General features: G+C 33.8%; 1 protein-coding gene across 4 annotated transcripts in view; it reads left to right on the top strand.

Moving 5' to 3' along the window:
• LRP1B (LDL receptor related protein 1B) overlaps positions 1-24,691 on the top strand; it is a 1,941,900-nt gene that overhangs the window by 1,702,087 nt on the left and 215,122 nt on the right. For all 4 annotated transcript variants that reach the window (XR_013518953.1, XM_078327882.1, XM_078327883.1 and 1 more), the window contains exons 60-62: positions 1,468-1,667; positions 19,666-19,854; positions 20,704-20,852. Coding sequence is in view for 3 of the 4 variants with exons in the window: in XM_078327882.1 (XP_078184008.1) it covers positions 1,468-1,667; positions 19,666-19,854; positions 20,704-20,852 (538 nt within the window). In the remaining variant the exon portion in view is untranslated. The remainder of the gene's footprint in view (positions 1-1,467; positions 1,668-19,665; positions 19,855-20,703; positions 20,853-24,691) is intronic.

Consider the following 24,691-nt stretch of genomic DNA (forward strand, 5'->3'; position numbering starts at 1 on the left):
CAGAGCTCTTTGAAAGTCTGTTCATAACATTCCACCTTTTGTTTAGGTTTTATCAGAAATATATTTCTTCTTTTTTAAACACCATACTTCGTTAGAACTTCAATGATAGTTTGACTATCAAATAACTTTTGTATTATTTTTATAAGCAGTACTTTTATGCATACCAAGAAAATGATTGTCAAAACACAAAAAATGTGTGTGTTCTTTACAATTATTATTTATGCTGGCTTTGTATTTGGTAAGTGGGTTTTCCTGAAAATGCTTTCCTTTTTAGTATGTGGTTAAAATATCTGAACATAATTGTGTCTGTCAGAATTTATGAAAAAAAATTCTTTAAAGAATGTTTTAGATTTAAATTGAATGTACCAGTTTTAAACCATATAAAATATTTTCAAACTAAATTATTTTAATGCAAATCATCTAAATCTGAAGAACGAATTCCTAAATATTATAACTGGCAAAAAGAATGAAATATAGAAAAATCTACTTGTGTTACTAGATTTCAATTTCAGAGTTAGAATGTGAAAATAACATTAAAGATTCTCTAACTAAAATCTTTAATTATTCAGACAAGGCAACATCTAAAACATAAAGTAATTATTCTTACTTTGAGAGAAAAACAAACAAATGATCCAATTAAAAAGAGAAAAATGGCTAAGTAATCTGCTGCTTACATATTATTTGTATTTTATAAGGTATAATATTTATACTGAACTCAACCTAATTATAGTGTCAACATTACTTACTGCATTTACTGCTTTTTTCCTATTTTGCCTGAAATGTCCTATCTAGAACTTCTAATAATGTAATGTAATTCACTACTCTTCAGTAGAACTTTCTGTGATAATGAAAATATTCTCTATTTATGCTGTTAGAAATGATGGCCAGTAGACATACACATAGTTATTGAGCACTTGAAATGTGACTCGTCTGCCAGAGGAGCAATCTAGTTCATTTTATTTTATTTTAATTAGTTGAAACTTAAACAGTCATAATTAGTAGTTACCAAATTTAACAATGTATATTCAAGAAAATAAAATGTTTACTTCTACAATTTCTTTTGAATTTTTCATAGACAACAAACCAGGAGAAAAGGACATATATAGTGATAATTGTATTCCTTCAACATTGATATGTACCTTTTGATAGTGTCCATAAATCAGTTTTGAATGTCTATAATTGGTTAACACTTAAGACAATATTATATTATGTTATATTATTGTTATGTCCATGAGTTTGTGTACTAAAATAAGCATATCTTTAAAGTTACATGAGTATTTCAAATCATACCAGCTGTTTAATAAAACATCATGAGAAATTTTGCATCAAAGAATGTTTCTTAAAAGCTGCAATTCAGAGAAATGGCAAGAATTAATGTGGGAAGAGTTGAGCAAAAAGCAATATATTGTGTGATGTTTTGTTTCTAGAGAATCTGTAAACAAAATGATTATTGATTTTTTTTTCTAGGTATTTGTATTGGATTGACTGCTGTGAATATCCTCATATTGGCCGTGTTGGAATGGATGGAACCAATCAGAGTGTTGTCATAGAAACCAAGATTTCTCGACCTATGGCACTAACAATAGATTATGTTAACCATAGACTCTACTGGGCCGATGAAAATCATATTGAATTTAGCAACATGGATGGCTCTCATAGACACAAAGGTTGGTCTAGTAGCAAAAATATTTTAGTATTTTACCAGGTCATAAAATATTAATTAAAAAAATGTATTTATGTTATATGCTTTCTCTCAACAAACACATTTAAGATTACATTATTATACTCTTTTATGAAAGTATTGGTAAATTAGAACTAGATATATTTATTAAAAAATTATATGTTATGCACAAAATATTTTTTACTATCAATGTTTTCTTTAATTGTATTTTTCTAAATAGATTTTCTAGTAAGTGGGCAGTAGTTTTATACATTAATAGTCACATGTATCCCAATTGAATTGAACTAGAAGATTATTTGCTTGTAAATATGAGGCTATTATTGCAATCTGCTAGAATTTTAATTTTCTTAAAACACTGCATAAAAGTATAGTTCTATAAGTTTCCAATTAAGCTAAATACATGATTAAAGGTATTACTACCTAATCACAGCAGCAACAAAAGTTAACATGCAAAATAGTAACAGACAAGGATATAACAGAGGAGATGTCATGTGTAGATAAACATGACATGGATAGAGCAGAAGCTGCAAATGACTCAAATTAACCATCAAAGTGTTGTAGCTAAAGGTAGCTTTTTAAAAATTAGATTTTTTTCTGAATCAGAAATAAATGTTTAATGATTTTCACTAACCTAATGTCACCTTTGCTATCAGGGGTTTTCATTTCCAAACATCACTTAAAGTTTTCAAAGAGAGGTCCCAAATAAAGTCTATATGTTAATATGGTTTAGCTTATCAGATTGCTTCCTTCTCTGGCATTAGGCTTAAGAAAAAAATCCCTGGAGGAGGGAAGGACCAGAAAGGATAAGGAAGAGTGGATTATTGTTAATCAATAAGTAATACTCTGCAAATGTGTTCCAGTGTGGAATGAAGCAATGAGTTTAAAAGGAAAAAAGAAAGAAAGTAAAAGGCACTAAAGTTACACCACTTAATAATTTTACCCATGTCCCTGTCAGTTGATGTTTAAACGAATACGTCTTTACATCCTTCTAACTAGTAAAGTTGATAGAAGTTTTTAGAGGCGCTTTCATAAGGGTAAGAACAGTGCAGTGCAAAGAGTGTAGTTGGATGAGTCACTTAGGTGTTGACATTCCAATTATGGAGATTAAAAAACTCACCAGGTTGCAATTTAAGTGAAAAATTATTTAAAGAACACTTTAGGATTTTAATTACAGCAAAAGGAATGTTGACAGATCAAAATCACAGTTACCATTAAGAAGTTATATCTCCCCCAAAGAATCAATAATGAAATGTCCTGCCTCATTCTTGGGTTGCATAGCTGAAAGTTTTATTGTGACAATTAATATTTTTCCTATGTAACCATAAACCTGTTCATTTTTAGCCTCCATACAAAGTGCTAGGTGATTGTATATGTATTACTTTGCTCTAAAATGTCATCGTAAAACAAAATTTATGTATATTTTGATTAGGTAGGTGACTAATATTCGAAACACTGCAGCATTAAATATTTGCCTTTCGTTTGTATCTTTGAAGTTTGAATAATTAAAATTATTTTTAAAATATTAGATCTATGACCGGGTGCGGTGGCTCAACCCTATAATCCCAGCACTTTGGGAGGCCAAGGCGGGTGGATCATGAGGTCAAGAGATCAAGACCATCCTGGTCCACATGGTGAAACCCCGTCTCTACTAAAAATACAAAAAATTAGCTGGGCACGGTGGCGCGTGCCTGCAATCCCAGCTACTCAGGAGGCTGAGGCAGGAGAATTGCCCGAACCCAGGAGGCAGAGGTTGCAATGAGCCGAGATCGCGCCATTGCATCAGCCTGGGTAACAAGAGCAAAACTCCGTCCCAAAAAAAATATATATATATATATTAGATCTATTAGAAACTACTGACTTTATCTCGTACTTATTGAAAAATGATGTCATTTATGTAGTGACTAATGTTTGATAACCTTAATACAAAATTAAGTGCACGTTAAAATGTTAGTTATAGTACTGGTGGTGACTTTGGATAGAGGGACATGTATAATACGTAGAAATGGTATTAAATTTATTAAATAGTAAAATATTTGGCTGAAAGTCTTGTATGATGTTATTAAAAATTTTAAACTTGATTTTGAAAATGCATCGAAACTCAAATGGGAAGAAAAGTAGAGTTGCAGCCTTCAGAATACTTTCTCCTGACGGGTTTCTCAGAAAGACTAATGAAAAATTCATTAAGTGCCTTATCAGGCATCTGCCAATATCTGAGCGCAGGCCAATAATTACCTGGTAGTTACTAATGAGGTACTAATTGGAGCCAGCCTGAATTATGCCAACTCTACCAACAGTGAAAGAAAGAGCCATTAATTTGCCATGTTTGTAAAGAGGAATTGATTTATTCTACTTGCATTTGCCCCATAAAGACAAATAATGCTATGGGTTCCTAGTTGTTTATTTGTAGGTGGAAAATGAGAGATTTACATCGATAACTTTTGTGTTACTTCATCACTAGCCACTTTTTTTAAAACCAGACCAATATTATTTTTCTCATTTATTTTATTTCTTAACACTGAAACCAGACTAGAAAGATGAGTCATGCCTGTCTTGACAAAGTAATTTGAGAACATAAAAAATGTATGAGGTATTTCAGAGCTACAGCCCTTTTCCATAAGCCAAATTTTAGAAAAGTTAGCCCTTGGACTTTGTGGTTTAAAAGTTGTTTTTTCCCCCCAAAGATATTTCAGTTTGTACCACAGAGTAACTTTATAAATGAACCATTATTTTATTATTATTTGTCTAGTCCAAGAATATCTGAGGTTTCTAAAAATTCTGTGACTTAAACAGAAGTTCAGATTATCATCTCTAGGGTACATGTGCCCTACGATTTACTCGAGAACTTCTATTTCTCTTCCTTTACTCCCTCTCCCTGATCTACCCAAATTCATCCTCCTTCCAAATCCACATTGAAAACTTGAACAAAAAAATCCAAAATACATCAGTCAATTTACTAGTTTAGGAAACTTCAGATGCATTCTTAGTCACATGAAGCTCTCCCTAGTCTTTATCTTTCTATATCAGTCTACTATTTTTTGCTATAATAACATAATATATTATATAATATTAATAGTATAATACAGTAAAAGACATGGTACTAAGTCAGTGTATTTTAAGTTACATCTTCATTAGTTTCTTTTATTAGTTGCTTTGATTTCTTCCTTTTAACTATGCCCATTCATTCATTTAATATTTACTGACCTTTCTGTGCCATGCACTATGCTAGGCTCTGGTGTTGTAAATATGAATAAGTCTCTGCCTTCAGAGAATAATTCAATGGGCAAAATAAATATTCAGGTAAAAACATAGATTGGGGTAAGAAGTATTTGCAAAATATTCCAAAAATGCAGGCAGGAGTAATGAAGACTACTAAAGTGGGAAGTTCTTTGAGCAGTTTGAAAGATTTGGTAAAAGCTCCCCGTATAGGGAAAATGTAAGAATGATTCTTCACACAGAGGGAACAGCATGTGCAAAGATGTAATACAGTCTTGAAACAGCATGGGGTTTACTCAATTTGGCTATGACTGGAAGTCATATAAGAAGGAGATAATGACACTAGATGAACAAGGGCAAATTGGGGCCAGATTGTCGCAAGCCTGGCATGCTAAGTAATTTGGAATTTATCCTTAGGTCACAGGGAGCTATTGATGGTGTTTAGTTGATGGAATGCTGTTATTAGATTTGACAACAGCATGTAAAATGAAAGACCCTGGAAGGGCAACCAATTTAGAGACTGTTAAAATATTTTAGGAGAAAATGTTTGAAGTGATTATAGCTGTAGGAATGGAGACACAGTGTTAGATTCAATAGTTATGTAGTAGATAAAATTGGAGATCTCTGTAAGCTTAAAAAATAGCAAAAATACTGGTAGTGGCATTATAAATATTAAGTAAATAATTTATATTGTTATTGAATTAGCTAGGGGAAAAGAATTCCAGTATTTGGTGACTAATTAGTTTTGCATAGTTTTGTACATTTTTAAAAGAATTAATGGTGCCAACCTAAGCCTAACTTAGACATTCAGAATCTCTATGTTGTGATGCTCTACTTTGGTGAGAGATGCACTAATTTTAACATCAAAAGTGCTATTCTAAATGTGATTAAACATTCTATATTATGTCTTTTCCTAAAAGACATTTCAGAATACCTGATAATTTAACTAGAATAAGGATTGCAAGTAAGTGACACTCTTTCCTCCTACTCTCTTTTGAGACATGGAATACGTCCAGTGAGAAACTTGGCAATTTGAGGATGTTCTCCAGGTAGAAATATTTGGTTTTTAAATACGTTGTTAGATTGATCCTAATATATAAATAAAAATATTCTTCTCGTAGGTCCCTATATTTGGGATTGATCTCTTAAAATTCCCAAACTGTAACCCTTCTAGGATAATTTTAGGCTTTGAGGATTTTAGATAAGAAGTAATACACCTTTGCTGGAGTACTGATCTTTAAGTGAAAGGATCTCAAACTGGAAAATGCAAACCTTTAAGAACTTAGAAGAATTCTTGTAACCTCAAGGATCTGGGTCCGGTTGGGATGGGATCTACTGCTAACTAGCTTATTCACCCTGAACAGTGTAGTTAAATTCCCTGGGATTCAGTTGCCTTATTTGTAGAAACAACGTGTTGAAATCTGTGACATGAAAGGGAAGTACAGATCTAAAATTTCAAGCCTCCAGTTATATGGATCAATTAACACTTTCAGAATCCTCGCCACTTCTCCACATTTTAATCTCAAATGTATCGTCCTTAATTTAAGCCTAAGAGAGGGAGTTTGGAAATCTGTAATAATCAATTGCTTTCTCATTCAACTTTGATGAAAATATCAAATTGCCAAAACAATCCCCATTCAGAGTCTTATCATAAAGGTTATTAACATATTTTAAAGTTGAACACTTGTGAACTGATTACATTAATGATGGACGAGAAAACCTAGACTCTTGAGGATTACCTTGTACTGTATGTTTTACACATACTATTTATTTTAGCATTCAACAGACATTTTCTTAGCCTGCTAATGGGATTCCAAGAACTGGGGTCATCCTCTTATGAATCAATTTTTTTTATTAGAAGCCTATTGATTTCAAGGGACTCTGCTTGATTCAATATGTGCTCTTGTAATTTATTCTACCAACCTATATATGTAATAAGTGCTATTAAAGCCAATTGCCAGCAAAAAAATGTTCAAAGAGATTAATCTGTCCAAAGTCACAGAGGTAACAATCAGGAGAATCAAAATTTGAACCCAGATCTACCTAATATCAGGGCCTGCTTTCTTTCCACTTTTCACATAGCAGCACCTTTGTTTTTGAACAGAAATTGAAGATTGAAGCCTGCTTGTGAGAGCCTCTAATATTAATAGTTAAAGCATAAGTGTACACTTACACAACTCAAGCTGTGTCCATACCTAAACCTTTTCAGATTGATTTAAATATTGGACAGATAAATCTCATAATGTATGAGGAAAAAAACGCACAAAATACAAACCACTAGAATATAATTACTATAAAAGAAAGTATGTATCTCAGTAAATCCAAATAGTTTTTGTATCTTTTTCAAAATAAAAAGAGCAATGACATTGCCTAAAAATGCACAGTCTTAGTTTTTCTGGAATGCTATAACTATTGGCTAGATAATTGATAACAACATAAATTTATTGCTTACAGCTCTGGAGGCTGGGAAGTCCATGATCAATCAAGGTGTCAGTATACTGATTCAGTGTCTAGTAAGGACTCACTCTCTTTATAGATGGTGCCTTGTTGCTATATCCTCACATGGAAGAAGGGGCTAGGGAGCTCCTTTGAGTTTCTTTTATAAGGATTCCATTCCAATTGACCAGGATAGAGTCCTTATGGCTTAATCATTTCCCAGAGCCCCACCTCCTAGTACTATCACACTGGATATTAGGTTCCAATATATGAATTTTGAAGGGATGTCAACATTCAAAGCATAGCATTATGTCCCTGAGGCCCCAGAATTCGTGTCCTTCTCATGTGCAAAATACATTTTTTTTTGTTTTAATAGCCCCCAAATTCTTAATTTATTCTAGCACCAATTCAAAAGTCTGGAGTCTTATCTGTATCTTATCTAAATAAAAAATGAGTGAAACTTAAGATATGATATATTGTTCTCCTGCTGTGAACCTGTAAATCCAAACTTGTTATCTGCTTCCAAAATCCACTGGTGCAGTAGGCATAGGATAAACACTTCCATTCCAAAAGGGAGAAATAATAAAGAAGAAAGAGGTGATAGAACCTGACCAAACACCAAAATCAACAAGGAAAACATTAAATCTTAAGATTCCAGGATAATCTATTTTTTTCTTTAACCTCTAAATCCTGCTTTCTGGACATACTGGTGTGGGGGTTGTGTCCCCAAAGCTCTAGCTTTGAACCCAAAGGAGACTTAAGAGCAAATCTGGTGAGAGCTCAGAAGGAGAGGAAAGCTGTAGAGAAAGCCTTAATATTCTTGAATAAAATCTTCTAAATTTTGCCTTCTGGAAACACTGGTTTGGGTTTGGGCCCTGAATGTTCAGCGGGTCCTGCCTCCATAACTTTGCAGGGTGTAACCTATTTTCCACCTCTCATGGGTTGGAATCTCATACCTGTGGATCTCCCAGGCTGAAGTTGCAAGCTGGTAGCTCTAGCAATCTGGGGTTTCTGGGTGAATCCACCTCCACAGTTCTGCTTGGCATTGCCCTATAAGGGACACTGCAGTGGCCCAACCAAATGGCTCCATTATGCATTGCCCTAATAGGAGCTCTCTACTGTGGCCCCACCCCTGTGGCAGTTCTCTACCTCAACCCCAAGGCTCTCTGTGGCATTTTTTGAAATTTAGATCAAGACAACCAGGCCCTTGCTGTGTGTGTGCACTCTGCACCCTGGTGGAAATTGCAGTATGTGAACATCGCCAAGACTTACTATTTGACTTCCAAAGAGGCAGCCTGAGTTGCATCTTGGCATTCTTGCACCACAGCTGGGCTGACTAAAGAGCACTGCACTGGAAGGTGGGGAGAAGACCTTGAAAGTGTTCTACTCCCAAGGCTCTGACATTCAAACCTGGGTTGGATAGGGTAGGTTAAAGATCTCCAAAATGCTTTTGAGGTCACTCTTTCATTATCTCAACAAATAGCACCTGACTTCCACCCATCTATACAAATCTCTTTATCAAATGATCCCTTGGTCACACCCTTGGTATTTTCTCTCAAATGCTTGTTCATTCTTTACAAGATGGCTAGGCTGATAATTTTCCAAATCTTTTTCTGCTTTCATTTTGATTATAAATCCCATATGTAATTCCTTTCTCTCTGCTTGCTTTTTAATAGAAGCAGTAAAGCAAAGCCAAGCATCTTGTTTAACACCTTACTTAGCTATTTCTTCTGGCGGATATCACATTTTATTGCTTTAAGTTCTTTCCACAAAACGCTAGGATGCAAACACAATTCAACCAATTTCTGTGTCATTTTTGTTTTTTTTAACAAGAATAGTTAAAAAAAAATGTTCCTCGTTTTCATTTCAGACCTCATCAATATGGCCTTTATGGGTATGTATTTCTCCCGACATTCTGATCACAACCATGTTTGTAATCTCTAAGAACATTAAGGCTTCCTCTATAGTGTTCCTCTTCTCAGCTCTCACCACATTTTCTCTTAAGGTCCTTTTGTGGAAATGTACCTCAGAACTCTTCTACCCTCTACCCACCACCCAGTTCCCAAGCTACTTCACATCTTTAGTATTTGTTATAATGACAACCTCATTTCTCAGTACAATTTCTCTCTTAGTCTGTTCAGGTTGCTACAACAAATTACCTGAAGCTAGGTCATTTAGACACAGCAGAAATATATTACTCGTAGTTCTGGAGGCAGGGAAGTCCAAGACTAAGGCACTAGCAGAGTTGGTATCTGGTAAAGGCTGGGTCAGTTTCTTGAGGTATCTTCACATGGCAGAAAAGGAGGGCAGTTCCCTGGGGCCATTTATATAAGGTCACTAGTTTCACTCAGGTAATCACTTCTCAAAGCCCCACCTTTATACCTATATTTATATAGGTAAAAGCCTGCACCTTTATACATACATACATATATATGTATATATATGTATGGGATGGAGTCTCCCTCTTTCGCCCAGCCTGGAGTAGAGTGGCTCCATCTCAGCTCACTACAAACTCTGCCTCCTGGGTTCAAGCAATTCTTCTACCTCAGCTTCTCTAATAGCTGGGATTACAGGTGCCTACCACCGCACCCAGCTAATTTTTTTCTTTTTTGGTAGAAATGGGGTTTCACCATGTTGGCCAGGCTGTATTTGAACTCCTGACCTCAAATGATCCACCTGCCTTGGCCTCTCTTAAGTGCTGGGATTACAGGCATGAGCCACTGAGCCTGGCCTAATATTATTATGTAAGATATTATGTGCCAAGATATAAATTTGGGGGAGACACCAACATTAAGACCATAGCACCAAGATTTAGTGGGATTATTTGCATGTTAGAATTTGCCATGTTAAAGTAACTACCTTCCTTGTATATAAGAAAATATTTAAATATCATAAATTCCACATATCTTTTATTGATTTAAATCAATAAAACCTTTTGCATTGCAAAAATTACTGCCTTCTCACAATGGATTGTCTATTAAACATAAGTTAAAAATATCTCCTGAGAAAAATTTTAGAAATAACATTGCATATATACCTTAGCTTAGAGATTTTGTTTTAATAAAAAGAAAATTAAATATTCAAAAATTCTAGTTTGAATGAAATTTATTTTTGACTGCTTATATCAAAGTAAATAAATTCAGATTCAGTCTTTTCAGTTTTGGTTGTTTATGCCATTAAACTTCAGATCTTAAGCAGGTTGGTAGTATTTTGAAAAAGAAAAAGCTGACAATACTGTGTGAATAGTAATAACAATAGTGAACTAAGAAAAAGTTATGTTTGATCTTGGGTTTTAAGTTTATTTGTTCCAATAAATTGTTTTTTTCAGGATACTCTTCTGTGTATTAAAAAATGATTCAACCTTGTGTTAAATCAGTTGGTTATGTACATATTTTACCCAGCATACTGGAAAAATTATACTCTAACTGCTAATTTTCTCTGAAGAATAATAGTTGGGTATGATTCTGAACTATAGTTTACCACTGAACTCTTTTATATTTTGTGAGCAAAATTGTTTAGAATTTCTTGCAATTATGTTTATTACAGCTCATCATTTAAAGGATAACTGTTTCCATACCCCTAGACCTGCAGAGCCTCATATTAAAGTATTATAGTATAACTCTGTTGTTTGTTTATTGTTCTGGGAATCCAGTTTGTGTTGTGAGGGGGCAGTTTTGTGTTTGGATGTAAAAATCTAAATCATAACCCATGGAGTGTTAGTCTAATTAATTTTGGAAAAAGGAATTCAGATCTCAGCATGTTACTGGTGAAATGGCATGAAATATGTTTAGGAAGTTTGTTCTGAAGACAAAAATAAAAACACTGAAAAAGACAAATAGAATATTTTGTGTTCATATATTCTGAAACTCAATAGCTCTTACATTTGGATTTTTAGAAAATTTAGTTATTCACCATAGCCCGCCAAAAAAAAAAAGAAAAAAATTGTAAGAATACTTCCCCATTCCCCACCTTCACTATTTTATAATATTCTAAAGTGTCTTTTTCTTGGTAAGATGTTGCATTTTAGTACTTTTGAAAAAAGAATTTCTATCATTCACAGTTCATTACAAACAGTAGACTTCACAGGCTATTTTATGCCAACGGTGTTGATGTACTGCTGTTTACAATACAATAAAAGTTAATGGAAGGGAGCAAAATACAATTCAGTTACTATAGAAATGTTTCTAAACCAGTAAAATAAATTGAAATTAACTGCCATTTCTAAAATGTCTTAGAATTTCAGTGTCAATCATGTCTTTCAGTTTCGTCCCTTGAATATATTACATTAATTTGCATATATCTTTAGGGGTTTTTTGCAAATGTCGTGTGTTCCACATGCTTTTAAAAATAGGGTTATTTTAAGTATTACCCTCTTTTGAGTTTTTAGTCATTTTCAACCACCTCATCTATTCCAAATACAAGGTAATGGAGTATGCAACAAGAATATATAGATTAGGGATCAGTAGTTTTACTTCAGGTCCAGTTACTTCCTAATTTAGGCATGTTGCTTTACCAAACTGTTGTGCAGCATTCTTATTCATAGAATAGGGTTTCTATTTATTGAGTGATTTTCTAAATTTCTTAACAGGAATTTGGCTGAGGTTGAAACTAGGACAGAGGTGGACTGTTCTATCAATTCTCTCATTTACTCTTACTTTTTGCTGGAACTACCCAGAACACTGATATAGTTTGGATATTTGTTCCTGCCCAAATCTCTTGATGAATTATAATCCCCAATGCTGGATTTGGGACCTGTTGGGAGGTAGTAGATCATGGAGGCCGATCCCTTATGGCTTGTGCTGTCTTCATGATAGTCGTCATTTAAAGGTGTGCGGCACCTCTGCACCTGCTTCTTGTTCCTGTTTTGCCATGTGATGTGTCTGGTCCTCATTCTCCCTCTGTCATGATTATCAGCTTCTTGAGCCTTCCCTAGAGGTCTAACAAATGATACCAGCACCATGCTTCTTGTAAAGCCCGAAGAACCATGAGCCAATTAAGGCTTTTTATAAATTACCCAGTCTCAGGTATTTATAGAAATGCACAAATGGTCTAATACAAACACATTTGAAAATGCTTGGCCGGGTGTGGTGGCTCACACCTGTAATCCCAGCATTTTGGGAGATTGAGGCAGACTAAGCACCTGAGGTTGGGGGTTTGAGACCAGCCTGACCAACATGGAGAAACCCTGTCTCTACTAAAAATACAAAATTAGCTGGGTGTGGTGGCAGATGCCTGTAATCCCAGCTACTCAGGAGACTGAGATAGAAGAATGGCTTGAACCAGGGAGGTAGATGTTGCCGTGAGCCGAGATCACACCATTGTACTCCAGCCTGGGCAACAAGAGCGAAACTGTGTCTAAAAAAAAAAAAGATAAGAAAGAAAAGAAATAGAAAATGCTTGTAATATATTACACTCTTCTACATTTTTATGTTAGAAATATATTTATAATTGCAGGAATATGAGAAGACCAGGTACTAAACTCATGTAATTGATATCTGTCCCAGAGGCAAATGCTTTTCAAAGACTTCAGGTTTTATTAGGACTCTCTGACAAAGAAATTCCTTATGTATATGTGTGCTGAATATAATAACTCATATTAAGATCACATTTCTGTGTACTGAGAAGGGTATATCGCCAACAGAAGGGCCCAGAAACTTTTAAAGCAACAGGACTATACTTTACCAAGTGCATAAAGCAATGTTGCTTTGTTTACTTTTCAGATTAGAGAGAATTGTCATCATCCTACAAATATATTTTGAGTCAGTCTTGTTTTCAAAACAAGTATACTACAGTTTACACAGTCTACTTCATAAAATTTCACATTCATTAACAGAAATATTCTTTAGATGGTAAATATTGAAATGGCTATATTTGGCTTTCTATTATAAATAATTTAAAAACAGGTAAGAGAAAGGAAGGAATTAAATAGAGTAAATCTGATATTCCTAATCTATTTAGAGAGTACATATTGTTTGAAATGAGAATGTAGACAATATGAGGCACGAAATACTATAAAAGAATGGGCCATGAATGTCTTCAGCCTCTTAATAATGTCTTAAATCTGAAAACTATCTCTAAATACAGTATTAATTTCTATGCTTAGATGTTAAGATATTACACTCATTTAAGTGTTCCAGTATAAACTACTACACTAAGAAAGGACACAAGTTTATGTTGGACAGTTGATCAATATCAGTATTCAAAGGTTAGTGTGTAATAGACATGCTAACAGTATCAGCTCTGATCTGCCTGCACTATGACATATACTAAAAGGGAAAACTACTTTTCATCCCAACAAGGTCTCATTGAAGGACTGTGATATTTAATATTGGAAAAATAAACTTTCAATATTGTATCATAATAATTGGAAATGTTGGCCATTCTTGATGTTCCTGTCATTTCTTAATGTTTTTGTGAGTTTTGAAAAATTGGTTTTGGACCTTATTTTCTGAAATTTTGTGATACTGTTTGTTACTATCAAGTAGGATTGCATTAAAGAGTAAGCAGGCAAAATGTTCACAGAGAAAAAAATGAAACAAAACACATCTTAGGTGCTAGTCGTAGGTTTTAGGAAATAAGTTTTTTTAAAAAAGTCGTTTAGGAGCCATACATAATTATTAGCAAATAACAATTGTCTTTGGCCATAAAGTTATGTAAAGCATGATCTTTTTTTCCCAGGTGTTTTTAACTAAAGCTCTGGTTCAACAATCTTCTCTGGAGATTAGTCTACCCTGGCCATTTTCCCACACACCCACTTTTCTTTGTCACTCTTCATCAACTCGAAGCAATTATCCACCCACCCTCCCACTGGCCACTGTCATGAATCTTCTACTTTCTGTGTCACATTAAATCACTTTCTACCACCATCTAATTTTATCATCTGTTTGCCAGACTACAGTTTTCCATAGCCTTTGTTAAATCTCACCCTATTTTTTCAGGGCTGTTTTTCTTTCTCATTACTTTCTTTTTGCTTTTCACACTGTGTTACTTCAAGTCATGCCCTATGTTCTCTATACCTCTCGTTGTGCTCTTATTCTTCTAGAAAAACATCAGGGGAAATTATTAGTGTCAGGATCTCTCAAAAGAGAGGATCATTGATACTCTAGTTCTCTCTTCTGAAGACAGATGTTGTTTTAGTCAAACTAGATAGTTTGCACCATATTAACCAGGGAATGGATGTGATGGATGGTTTTTGATCTGGAAAGAGATATGTTAGATAAAAAACTATGAGAAATATTAATTAGTGGGAGTTCTAATTATCCTGGCTTTGCCTCTTTGCCCTCTTCCTGTGCTAGAAAGCTGACTTATGTGGACTACCTCACCAAAGCTCTTCTACCTTCCCATCTTAAGTTGGATTTCCTCCTTGAATTGCATTGCAAGGACATTAGATAGTGGACAGAAAAAGAAGTTATAGTATTTATTCATCCTCTTTCCATCCATGCTCACCTATAATGATTTAGCATTGCACGAACCTATCTACTAAAGGCCTCTGCACTTGTTGGATGGCTTTATTCCTCTCAGCTGAAATTTTCACTAGCTTCTGGTAACAGACCTAGTAAAAAGCAATGCATCATTTGTACCTTAGCAAGCCTATCTCTATAAATAATTCTTTATTAAACCCTTTACAATTATTATTTAAAGATATGTTTTTTGTTTTCTGCAGCTATTCTGACTGATATAAAAGAGATTGAAAGGGATTGAAAGTAAGGTGACAATTTAAAATAATTTTTGCAATATCCCAGGTATGAGGAGATATGAGCCTTTACTTGGGATAATGGCACCAAGAATTCTTTTAAAAAATGAGTGTCTTAAAATATATTTTTTAAAAAGTAGGATTTAATGTTTGATTTGATATGTTTATAAGCTTTAAAGTTTTACTGGACTACCTTTCCAAACATAGTCATAGAGTGAAGGACAAGTTGACATTAATGGAGCACTGATTGTTTAGATATTTCTTTCTACTCAATATATAAACTCTTTATAACTCAAATAAATCAATTCTAAGCTCAAGTTACTCTGTAATCTTGATTCCTTCATAAATTAATAACAGAATTTGATGATTGCATTTTATACCTCGTTTTTTACTTCTAAAAATATTAGTAAAGACTTTATAGTCTTTTTTTTTTTTTTTTTTTTTTTTTTTTTTGAGACGGAGTCTCACCCTGTTGCCCAGGCTGGAGTGCAATGGCAGTATCCCGACTCACTGCTACAACCTCTGTCTTCTGGGTTCAAGCAATTCTCCTGCCTCAGCCTCCCAAGTAGTTGGGATTACAGATGCCCCCCACCACATCTGGCTATTTTGGTATTTTTAGTAGAGATGGGGTTTCTCCATGTTGGTCCGGCTAGTCTTGAAATCCTGACTTCAGATGACTCACTTGCCTTGGCCTCCCAAAGTGCTGGGATTATAGGCATGAGCCACTGCACCAGGCCTAGAGTAATTTTTAAATAATAAATTACAGTGATTCCTGGGCATAAAGTAATATTTTAAAATAGCATTTAGACTCCTAAATTTGAGAAGATAGAAAATGGAAAATAATAAAAGATAGAGAATAGAAATAGTATTACTAGTGAAATGTCTATTGATGTACTAAACTCAGTACAGAAAGCCAAGTCAAAGCTAACAATATTCTAATGCTGTATCCTCCCATAAGAAATTTTAACTCTACAAAAGCTGAGAACTGTGTAACTAGGGCATTTGATTTCTTAAGTATTCAAACGAGATGTCAGAAATACAAAATTAGAATGATATTACCCAGAAATATACTTGTTAAGCATGATAAATCTATCTAAAAAATGAATAATCAAGAGTATTGTAATAGAATATATCTAGCTATGAGGCAACAGTTAAGCCAAAAGCATCTTTTGGATGTCCACCTTTTCTTTTATCTTTTGTCTTTAAAAACACACACACACACACACACACACACACACACACACACACAAACAGAATCTTGCTCTGTCGCTCAGGCTAGAGTGCAGTGGTGCAATCTAGGCTCACTGCAACTGCCACCTCCAAGGTTCAAGCAATGGCCACCTTTTCTGTTTCTCATAATCATGCTGAGCTTTTGTAGGATAGCATTCAACTTGTCTCAAAGGTAAAAACTCCAAAAAGGAGTATTTCCTCAATTTATTTATTTTTGTCAAATACCAATTCTTTTCTTCTGAAAGGTATAGTCTATGAAATGAAAATTAAGAGCATAGTGGTTGAGAATGCTGGAAACAGTACAATATATAATGTTATTACACAGAATAGAGACTTAACTATAGTGAGTCGCTTTAAAAATGGGCTTTAAATGTATAATAAGTACCTGTGAAACTACAGTACACACACAGCAGCTCTGTTTTTTTCTTTTTTGTGTGTCTACTGACTACCTATAAATGAAAGACTTCTTGAATTTAATTTTCACATTTTCTATTAACTAAGTAAATGCAGTTTTATATAGAGAACTGGTCATATAACTTTTTTTTCTTAAAAATGATAGCCATCATCATTTTAGGCAACATCAACTACTTTTCCCCTGAACTTAACCACATCTCAGCATTAGTTAGGAGTTTGTTTGTTAAATGTTCCTCTCAAACCTTCAAATTCATGTTTATATTTTATTAGCTCCATGTACCTCCTGTCTTAGTCGGTTTTTGTTGCCATAACAAAATACTACAGATTTAGTAATTTACAAAGAAAATAAGTTTGGTTGGCTGATGGTTCTGGAGGCCAGAAAATCCAAGAGCATGGCACTGGCATCCACCATGGGATGACACTCACCATTGTCACACCAATGCTCTCAGGGCATCACACGGCCAGAGAGCACACTCTGGAGAGAGCTGAGATTCAAATACCAGAACTTTTATTTACTATTTTTTTCTACCTCTCTCTTGCCAAGTTACTTAAACTTTCCATCTTAAAAGCATCTTACATTTCTCATCCACAAAATGGACTTTACTTGTTTTACTCCATTCTTACAATGCCACAAAGAACTGAAACTGGGTAATTTATGAAGACAAAAAGGTTTAATTGACCTACAGTTCCATAGGCTGGGGAGGCCTGAGAAAACTTACAATCATGGCAGAAGGGCAAGAAGGAAGCAAACATGTCTTCACATGGCAACAGGAAAGAGAGAGTATGGGGGAAGTGCTGCATACTTTTAAACAACCAGATCTTACGAGAGCTCACTAGCAGGGGAATAGCAAGGGAGAAATCTGCCCCCATAATCCAATCACCAGGTTCCCACCAGGTTCTCTGCCCCCTCAAACACTGGGGATTACAATTCAACATGAGATTTAGGTGGAGACACAGAGACAATTCATATCACTACTACTGCATAATAGAGTTTTTGAGAGTATTAAATAAAATAAATTAAAACATATAAATTGCCTCTCCCACTGGCCTAGTTCTAGTATATCCAAATGCTTAATAAATATCACCTATAGTTACTGCAGAATAATTTTAAAAACTTATTTTTGAAGTGCTAATTGGCAGATTGTTACAATAACTTTATTTTTCTTACAGAAGTAAATTGAATCTCTTGTGGGTTGAGAACATGAAAAATGATGATTAACTTTTTGAGCCCATATTTAATGATATAGCTATTAACTTTACTTCTAAGGAAATTCACATTAAATGTTTCTGAGTCTTTCATCATTTTCCATAAATTTTTATTTTATTCTAAAAACCTTGAAACCTGCATATAAGGTGAAGGGCTTTTATAATAATCACCCATCACCAACATTTAGTGAATTACTAACATTTTTTAACATTTATTTTATCTTTTTTGTATGAAATTATACATTAAAAGAAAAATGGTGAGAATAGTTTGTATAAATAGCTCACACATAATTTGTTATGGTAAAATGTCCTTCTTTTCATTCTATTTAATTTCACTTATCATTTTAGAAATGGTATCCATGTCTGCAAGAGTACATAGATAATTAAATTGTATGCACATCTAAATTTTTACATCAAAATTCAAAACAGCTAAAGTATACAAATCTGGATTTTAAAAAATGTTTACATCCTTCATATGCATAGTATCTATTCTGAGCTGAATTGCTGGCTAGATTTCATATTATCAATAGTACTCAATGACTTAATAGATGATTTATTTGGAGGTTTCTAATTTTATTTTGATGTCTCTCAGTTTTAGTGAATTATCTGTTAACATTTGGACTAAAAGATTACAAATAGCAAATTAAAAGATTTAAAATATCTACTTTAGTTGATAATATAAATTTACCCCAGCATTTAAAAAATAAGGCTGTAAAGCTCCATATGAAGAGTAAATTGTATTTGAAATTTTGTTAGTATTTTAGTGACTACTGAATGAGGACTATGCCAAACATTAATTTTCAGTCATTAAAATCTAATTAAGAAAAAAGTAATATTACTGAAAATATAGTACCTTTTGTCATTAATGAATGTCTTCTCAGAATTTTTAAAGGTATGTCTGAAAATTAATTAAGAGAAATAGAATGCTTATATAAACCAGGGAATTTTCATCTTCTTCATTTATTATCCTGAGGAAGTAGAAACACAAAGAAAACTCTATCACTGTTTAAAATTATTTAAGCCCAAACCTCTGAACAGATTTACCATATCTTACTTGCTGGATAGGACCCTGGACTCTTGCAAATGAATAATTCACATTCATGGTGCTTACTCTACTGTTTGCATTTAAACATCAGAAAGAATAATTATAAAACAATTTTAATCTGTAACTAAACAGTTTTATGACAATTGAATTTGCATAATACATTATTAGCGGCCACACTGACTTCTCACTATCCCATCCCAGCTCACCTTGCAAGTAAAAATGCTCATAAAAGCTCAGTGGCTGAAATGGTTTATAGTAGTTTCATAGCCACCTTATTTTCAGGTAGTAGACACATGGATCTATAATTTAATCATTTTAAATGTGAAAAAGTAGGGCATTGATCTTTAGATTTAAGTATTTTAAGTTAAGAACAAGAAGTAGATATATATGTATATATGTATGTGTATACACACACAAATATATATATGTAAATATAAATTATGAGTTTTAAAATGGTGAATGGTATTTGTTTTTTTGGTGAAGCAGGCTTTAATGATGAAAGAATCACATTCTATTTTTCTTTTTCCAATGGTTGAGCCAAGCTAAATCTGTGCAAAGCTAGCTCCTGTGCCCAATCCTGCATTCTCTTAACTGGTAATAAAGAACTTTGCTGGCCTGACAGGTTGTCACAGCAATTATTCACATGAAGTTCTGTAGCAGTTGTATCTGTCAGCCCATGTAGTATTGAATATTTTAAACTGGCAGTCTTCCAAGACTGAACATTAATCTTACCATCTCCTATTACAGTCCCTAATCAAGATATTCCAGGGGTGATTGCACTAACATTGTTTGAAGACTACATCTACTGGACTGATGGGAAAACCAAGTCACTGAGCCGTGCCCATAAAACATCGGGAGCAAACAGATTCTCACTGATTAACTCATGGCATGCCATCACAGATATCCAGGTGTATCATTCTTATAGACAACCTGATGGTAATTATTCTTTTCATGATTTCCATAAATGCATTAACATCTTTCAGTAACATTCCATTTTTGATTCTTTCAAGGTTAAATGTAGTTTTATTTTTGGCAAAGATTACCAGATTTGATGATTTAGCATCACTTTAGAGAAGAATTCATTCAATATCAAGTACTGCTATTAAGGCATATGATTAGAAGCTCAATAATAGGACAAAGTATTATGGATTTGTTCAAATCATATTAAACTAAAATGACAATAATGCATTTAGTCAGAGAAGTGAAGACTGTATTCTTGAAATGATTTATTTACAAAATAGAGGATCCCTAGTTTCTGGAATGCTGAGTGGGAGAAATTATGTTTAAGTAGCTCTAGCATGTTAAAATTGACAACTCTATCAAGTTTCCTTCAGCATATGTTTAATAGAAATTTCATCTGGCCTTGTGACATAAAGGTTTGATTATTTTCCTTAAAAAACCTATCTGGCCTACAAAGCAGAGTCATTATACCAGTAGTTGTAGATCATTTTTTCATTGTTTTATTTTATGTTTGTATTTCTGAACATGTTTGTCTTCATCCAAAATGCTTCTAGTATTTATTTTTCTGATAGTTTTTTTCCTACTAAAATCCTTGTTTTGTAGAAGTGTACCTTTAAAATTATTGAATGGAAAAATTAGTGTCATTGGACAATGAGTAGCATTTGTGACAAAGTAAAGTTATACTTATAGTCTTGATGAGTTCTTCATTACAAAGATTTATTCCAATACTAGTTATGAAGCTTAAATGTCCTATCTCTAATCCCATATTATATTATTAGTCTTGATTATTCTGTTTCGTTGTTGTTGTTTCTTTCTTTTCTGTAGTCTTTAAACATCTCTGCATGATAAATAATGGTGGTTGCAGTCACTTGTGCCTTTTAGCCCCTGGAAAAACCCACACTTGTGCATGTCCCACCAACTTCTATCTGGCAGCTGATAACAGGACTTGCTTATCCAACTGCACAGCCAGCCAGGTGAGTGGAGGTCTGGGAATCTAATTATAGGATGTATGTTGAAACATCAGTTCTTTTATTTAGTGTAACATTGAATGAGTATTCCATACATTGTAGAGATGGTCACAGAACACAGGAAAAGCAATATAACACCTCACTAAAATGGGACCTTAGACATTAGGAAGAATAAATGGAGGCCCTAAAGGAAAAAATAAAAATAAAGAGAGAGAGAGAGAGAAAAGAAAAAATTCTTTCACAGATCCACACAGAATAATATCTCAAATCCTAAGTGGCATAACAGCAGCAGCAGAGGAGGTTTTATATAGTTAACAAGGCAGGGTGATTTAGGAATCGGGTAGGTAAAGGTAGGTGGAGTTTAAACAGAGCAGGAAATTTCTCAAGAAAATCTGTTCTATGTCACTGTCCCTACTCTCTCCATTTTCTTAGAGTCAGTGATCTGGAAAAGATGAATAGCGAGTGCATGTCTAGATTTTGTTTTTTTGTTTGTTTGTTTGTTTGTTTTTGAGACGGAGTTTCGCTCTTTTTCACCCAGGCTGGAGTGCAATGGCCTGATCTCGGCTCACCGCAACCTCCGCCTCCTGAGTTCGGGCAATTCTCCTGCCTCAGCCTCCTGAGTAGCTGGGATTACAGGCACCCGCCACCATGCCCAGCTAATTTTTTGTATTTTTAGTAGAGACGGGGTTTCACCACATTGACCAGAATGGTCTCGATCTTTTGACCTCGTGATCCATCTGCCTTGGCCTCCCAAAGTGCTGGGATTACAGGCTGGAGCCACCGCGCCCGGCCTAGATTTTGGTTTTTTATGAAAATAAATCGCATGATCAAAATAACTTTCCTCCAAAACCTTTATTTCTTTAAAACTTAATTATTTTCAGTTGAAGATATCTCAGGAGCGAAGTTTTCTATTGTATGGTAGTTACATGGACTTAATTTTATTACTTTCAAATTTTGGACAATAGTCATATGACATTATAAAGCTCTACTTTGTAACCTGTGAGCCACTATCTTGTTGGCTTTAAGAGAAAACTGTCAAATAAACTATATTTTATGTGTAAAATGACTAAATTTGTTTTTATAATTCTGTGTTCAAATGGGCTTTTTCCAGTTACTAGCCGTGATTTTATTGCAAGAGACCAAATTTCTCTTAGATCATTTTTATCTTCAACATGGAGAATCCAAATGTAGCTTAGTTTGCCTTTCAAATTAGATTTAAGAGCATCATATATTAGAGAACTGCATAAATGACAGCAATTAAAGCTTTTCCAGGGAGTCAGAATGTGTAGAGGTTAAGAGCATAGACTGAAGCCAGTCTCTGATCATAACCCTGACTTGGCTTTAAATTGAGTTACTTAACTTCGTGGTACTTTGGTTTTCTCATCTTTTTAAATGGTATTATAATATTCCTCAACCGTATAAAGATTAAATTGGCTAAGTTATTGGTATATAGTAGATGCTGTTATTATTTCTCTTGCCTTATATGGCAGCTGGAATTTACCTTAAAAATCTTCTGTGTATAATTAGTGTGAGCTGCCATCAAGAGGTTCTGATGGCTCGTTGAAAACACAAGCCGTAAACTGTTTTTATTAGATAATGTGTTATTCTAAACCCCTGAGTGTTTGTGTAAAAATATATATTATTTTTAAATTGCTGGAAATTTAAGTCACTATGAAAGATAAAATTAGCAATCAAATTATTCCTAGTGGTAAAATTAGAGACAAATTACATTTTTAAGTATTGTAAAATATAATGATTAATACCATTGGTGCTATTTGGTCAAATTTTCAGGTAACCTCCATCCAGCTTACTCTAAAATAATCTTCGGTCCTTTGCTTTGGAATGATCATAGTATATCGGTCTATTGAGGCCTAACACTGAGGCTGTCACTGGCTTAGTAGAGATGATGCCTGTCTAAGACACTGCAATGCCTATGACTCAAGAGCCAAATGAAAATAGAGTGAAATCACAGGATTCTTTAAAGTACAGATGAATATCTCAAATAGTATGACCCAGAGAGCATAACATCAGCCTCACTACATGCACCTGAGAGATAATACTTTTAAAAATATTATATATGAAAATCTATAACTGTTTATCCTATGAAAACCTAACTCACCCTGAAAGTATTTATACAATATAATTATTTCCCAATTTGGTATCTATGATGACAACACTAAAATATTTATAATTTTTAAATACCCCCAATTGTCTATCATGAATTTTTAAAAACTTAACAACAGTAAGACAGAGCAAACAAACCCAAATGTGGAAAATACTTTTCAACCATACCTCTGAAAACAACAACAACAAAAGATATCACTTCATTAGTTTCATCTTCAAGGAAAAAAAGTTAATTGTCCAGTCCCAGTAGCACACCTGTAATCCCAGCACTTTGGGAGGCCGAAGCAGGCATATTATTTGAGGTTAGGAGTGGGAGACCAGCCTAGCCAACATAGCTAAACCCCATCTCTACTAAAAAATATTAAAAATTAGCCAGGCGTGGTGGTGCATACCTGTAATCCCAGCTACTCAGAAGGGTGAAGCATAAGAATTGCTTGAACCCAGGAGGCAGAGGCTACAATGAGTCAAGATTCTGCCCCTGTACTCGAGCCTGGGCAACAGAGTGAAACTCTGTCTCAAAAATAAATAAATGAATAAATAAATAAATAAATAACATTGTAAAAAGAAAGAAAAAAGTTAATGAAGAACAAGCAATGCAAACCATTAGTGGTTATCCCTGTAAATCGTCTGGTTTATAGGGACATTTTACCTGTGATTCTTTTCTGATCTAGTGAAAGAAAAAACTCTCTTCTAAACTTCTTGAAGAAAAATCAGTTTGTAGAAACATAATTGTCAGTGAGGTAGACCTTTAAAGGAAGCAAGTAATAGTACATTTAATTCTTTTAACATTAATAATTTTAAATGTTTAATTAAAATTATTTTAATTAGAAAAAAAAAGTCAACTTAAAAATGGCTTTACTTAAGCCTTAAAATAGAGACTTTTTTTGTTTCTACCAAACTTCACCATATTGGGTTTCCATTTTATCCTGATATTGATATTAGTAGACATGTATTTAGTAATTTCTTTGTAGCTTTTTCTTGTGGGTGATAATTACAGTCTGAAGTTTATTTTATGATGATATTAGTCTTGGAGAACATTTATGGTGAAAACTGTTTTATATTTATATTTAATGTTAATCTTTTTAAAGTTGGCAAATTTAAGTATGAAAAAATGAAGCTTAGACATGAAATAGAAGAGATTTTCCTGTGAGAATAAAATATTGATTAACATAAAAAATAACATAAGTATATTATACCCTGGCCTCCCTTAACTGAAAACCCTTTAATGTTATTACCAAAATCAAATGAAGAGCAAAATCATTATATGATATATAATTCTAATAGTTCATGTTTATTTAAATCAGGCACATTTGGTGAATTTAAAAATATATACATTTCAGATGTTTTTCCAATCATGATTGGGAAGATTTTGAGGATACTCAGGAGACCTGAAGTTCTCCTACTAATGTGCTTTAATATATTATAAGGACTAGAAATATTTAATGTTAAAAGTAACTGCTTTCCCTCATATCCCCAGACATTCACTATCTATAAAGGTAAGTTTTTGCCTCTCATATTTTCTGAAAAAACCCACAACGGGCATGAATATAGGCTAGGCAAATATGAGAAAATCAGTTGAACACTCAGATCTCCCATTGGATTCATAGAGCTCTTTACCGTCTCATATTGCCACTGGAAGAAAAATTCACAATCATATTTGTTTAAGTTATGTAAATCTGTCATGAATCTATTCCATCATATCCAGACAAATTTAGCAAAAG

Source organism: Callithrix jacchus, chromosome 6, assembly GCF_049354715.1.
Source record: "Callithrix jacchus isolate 240 chromosome 6, calJac240_pri, whole genome shotgun sequence".
Classification (NCBI taxonomy): domain Eukaryota; kingdom Metazoa; phylum Chordata; class Mammalia; order Primates; family Cebidae; genus Callithrix; species Callithrix jacchus.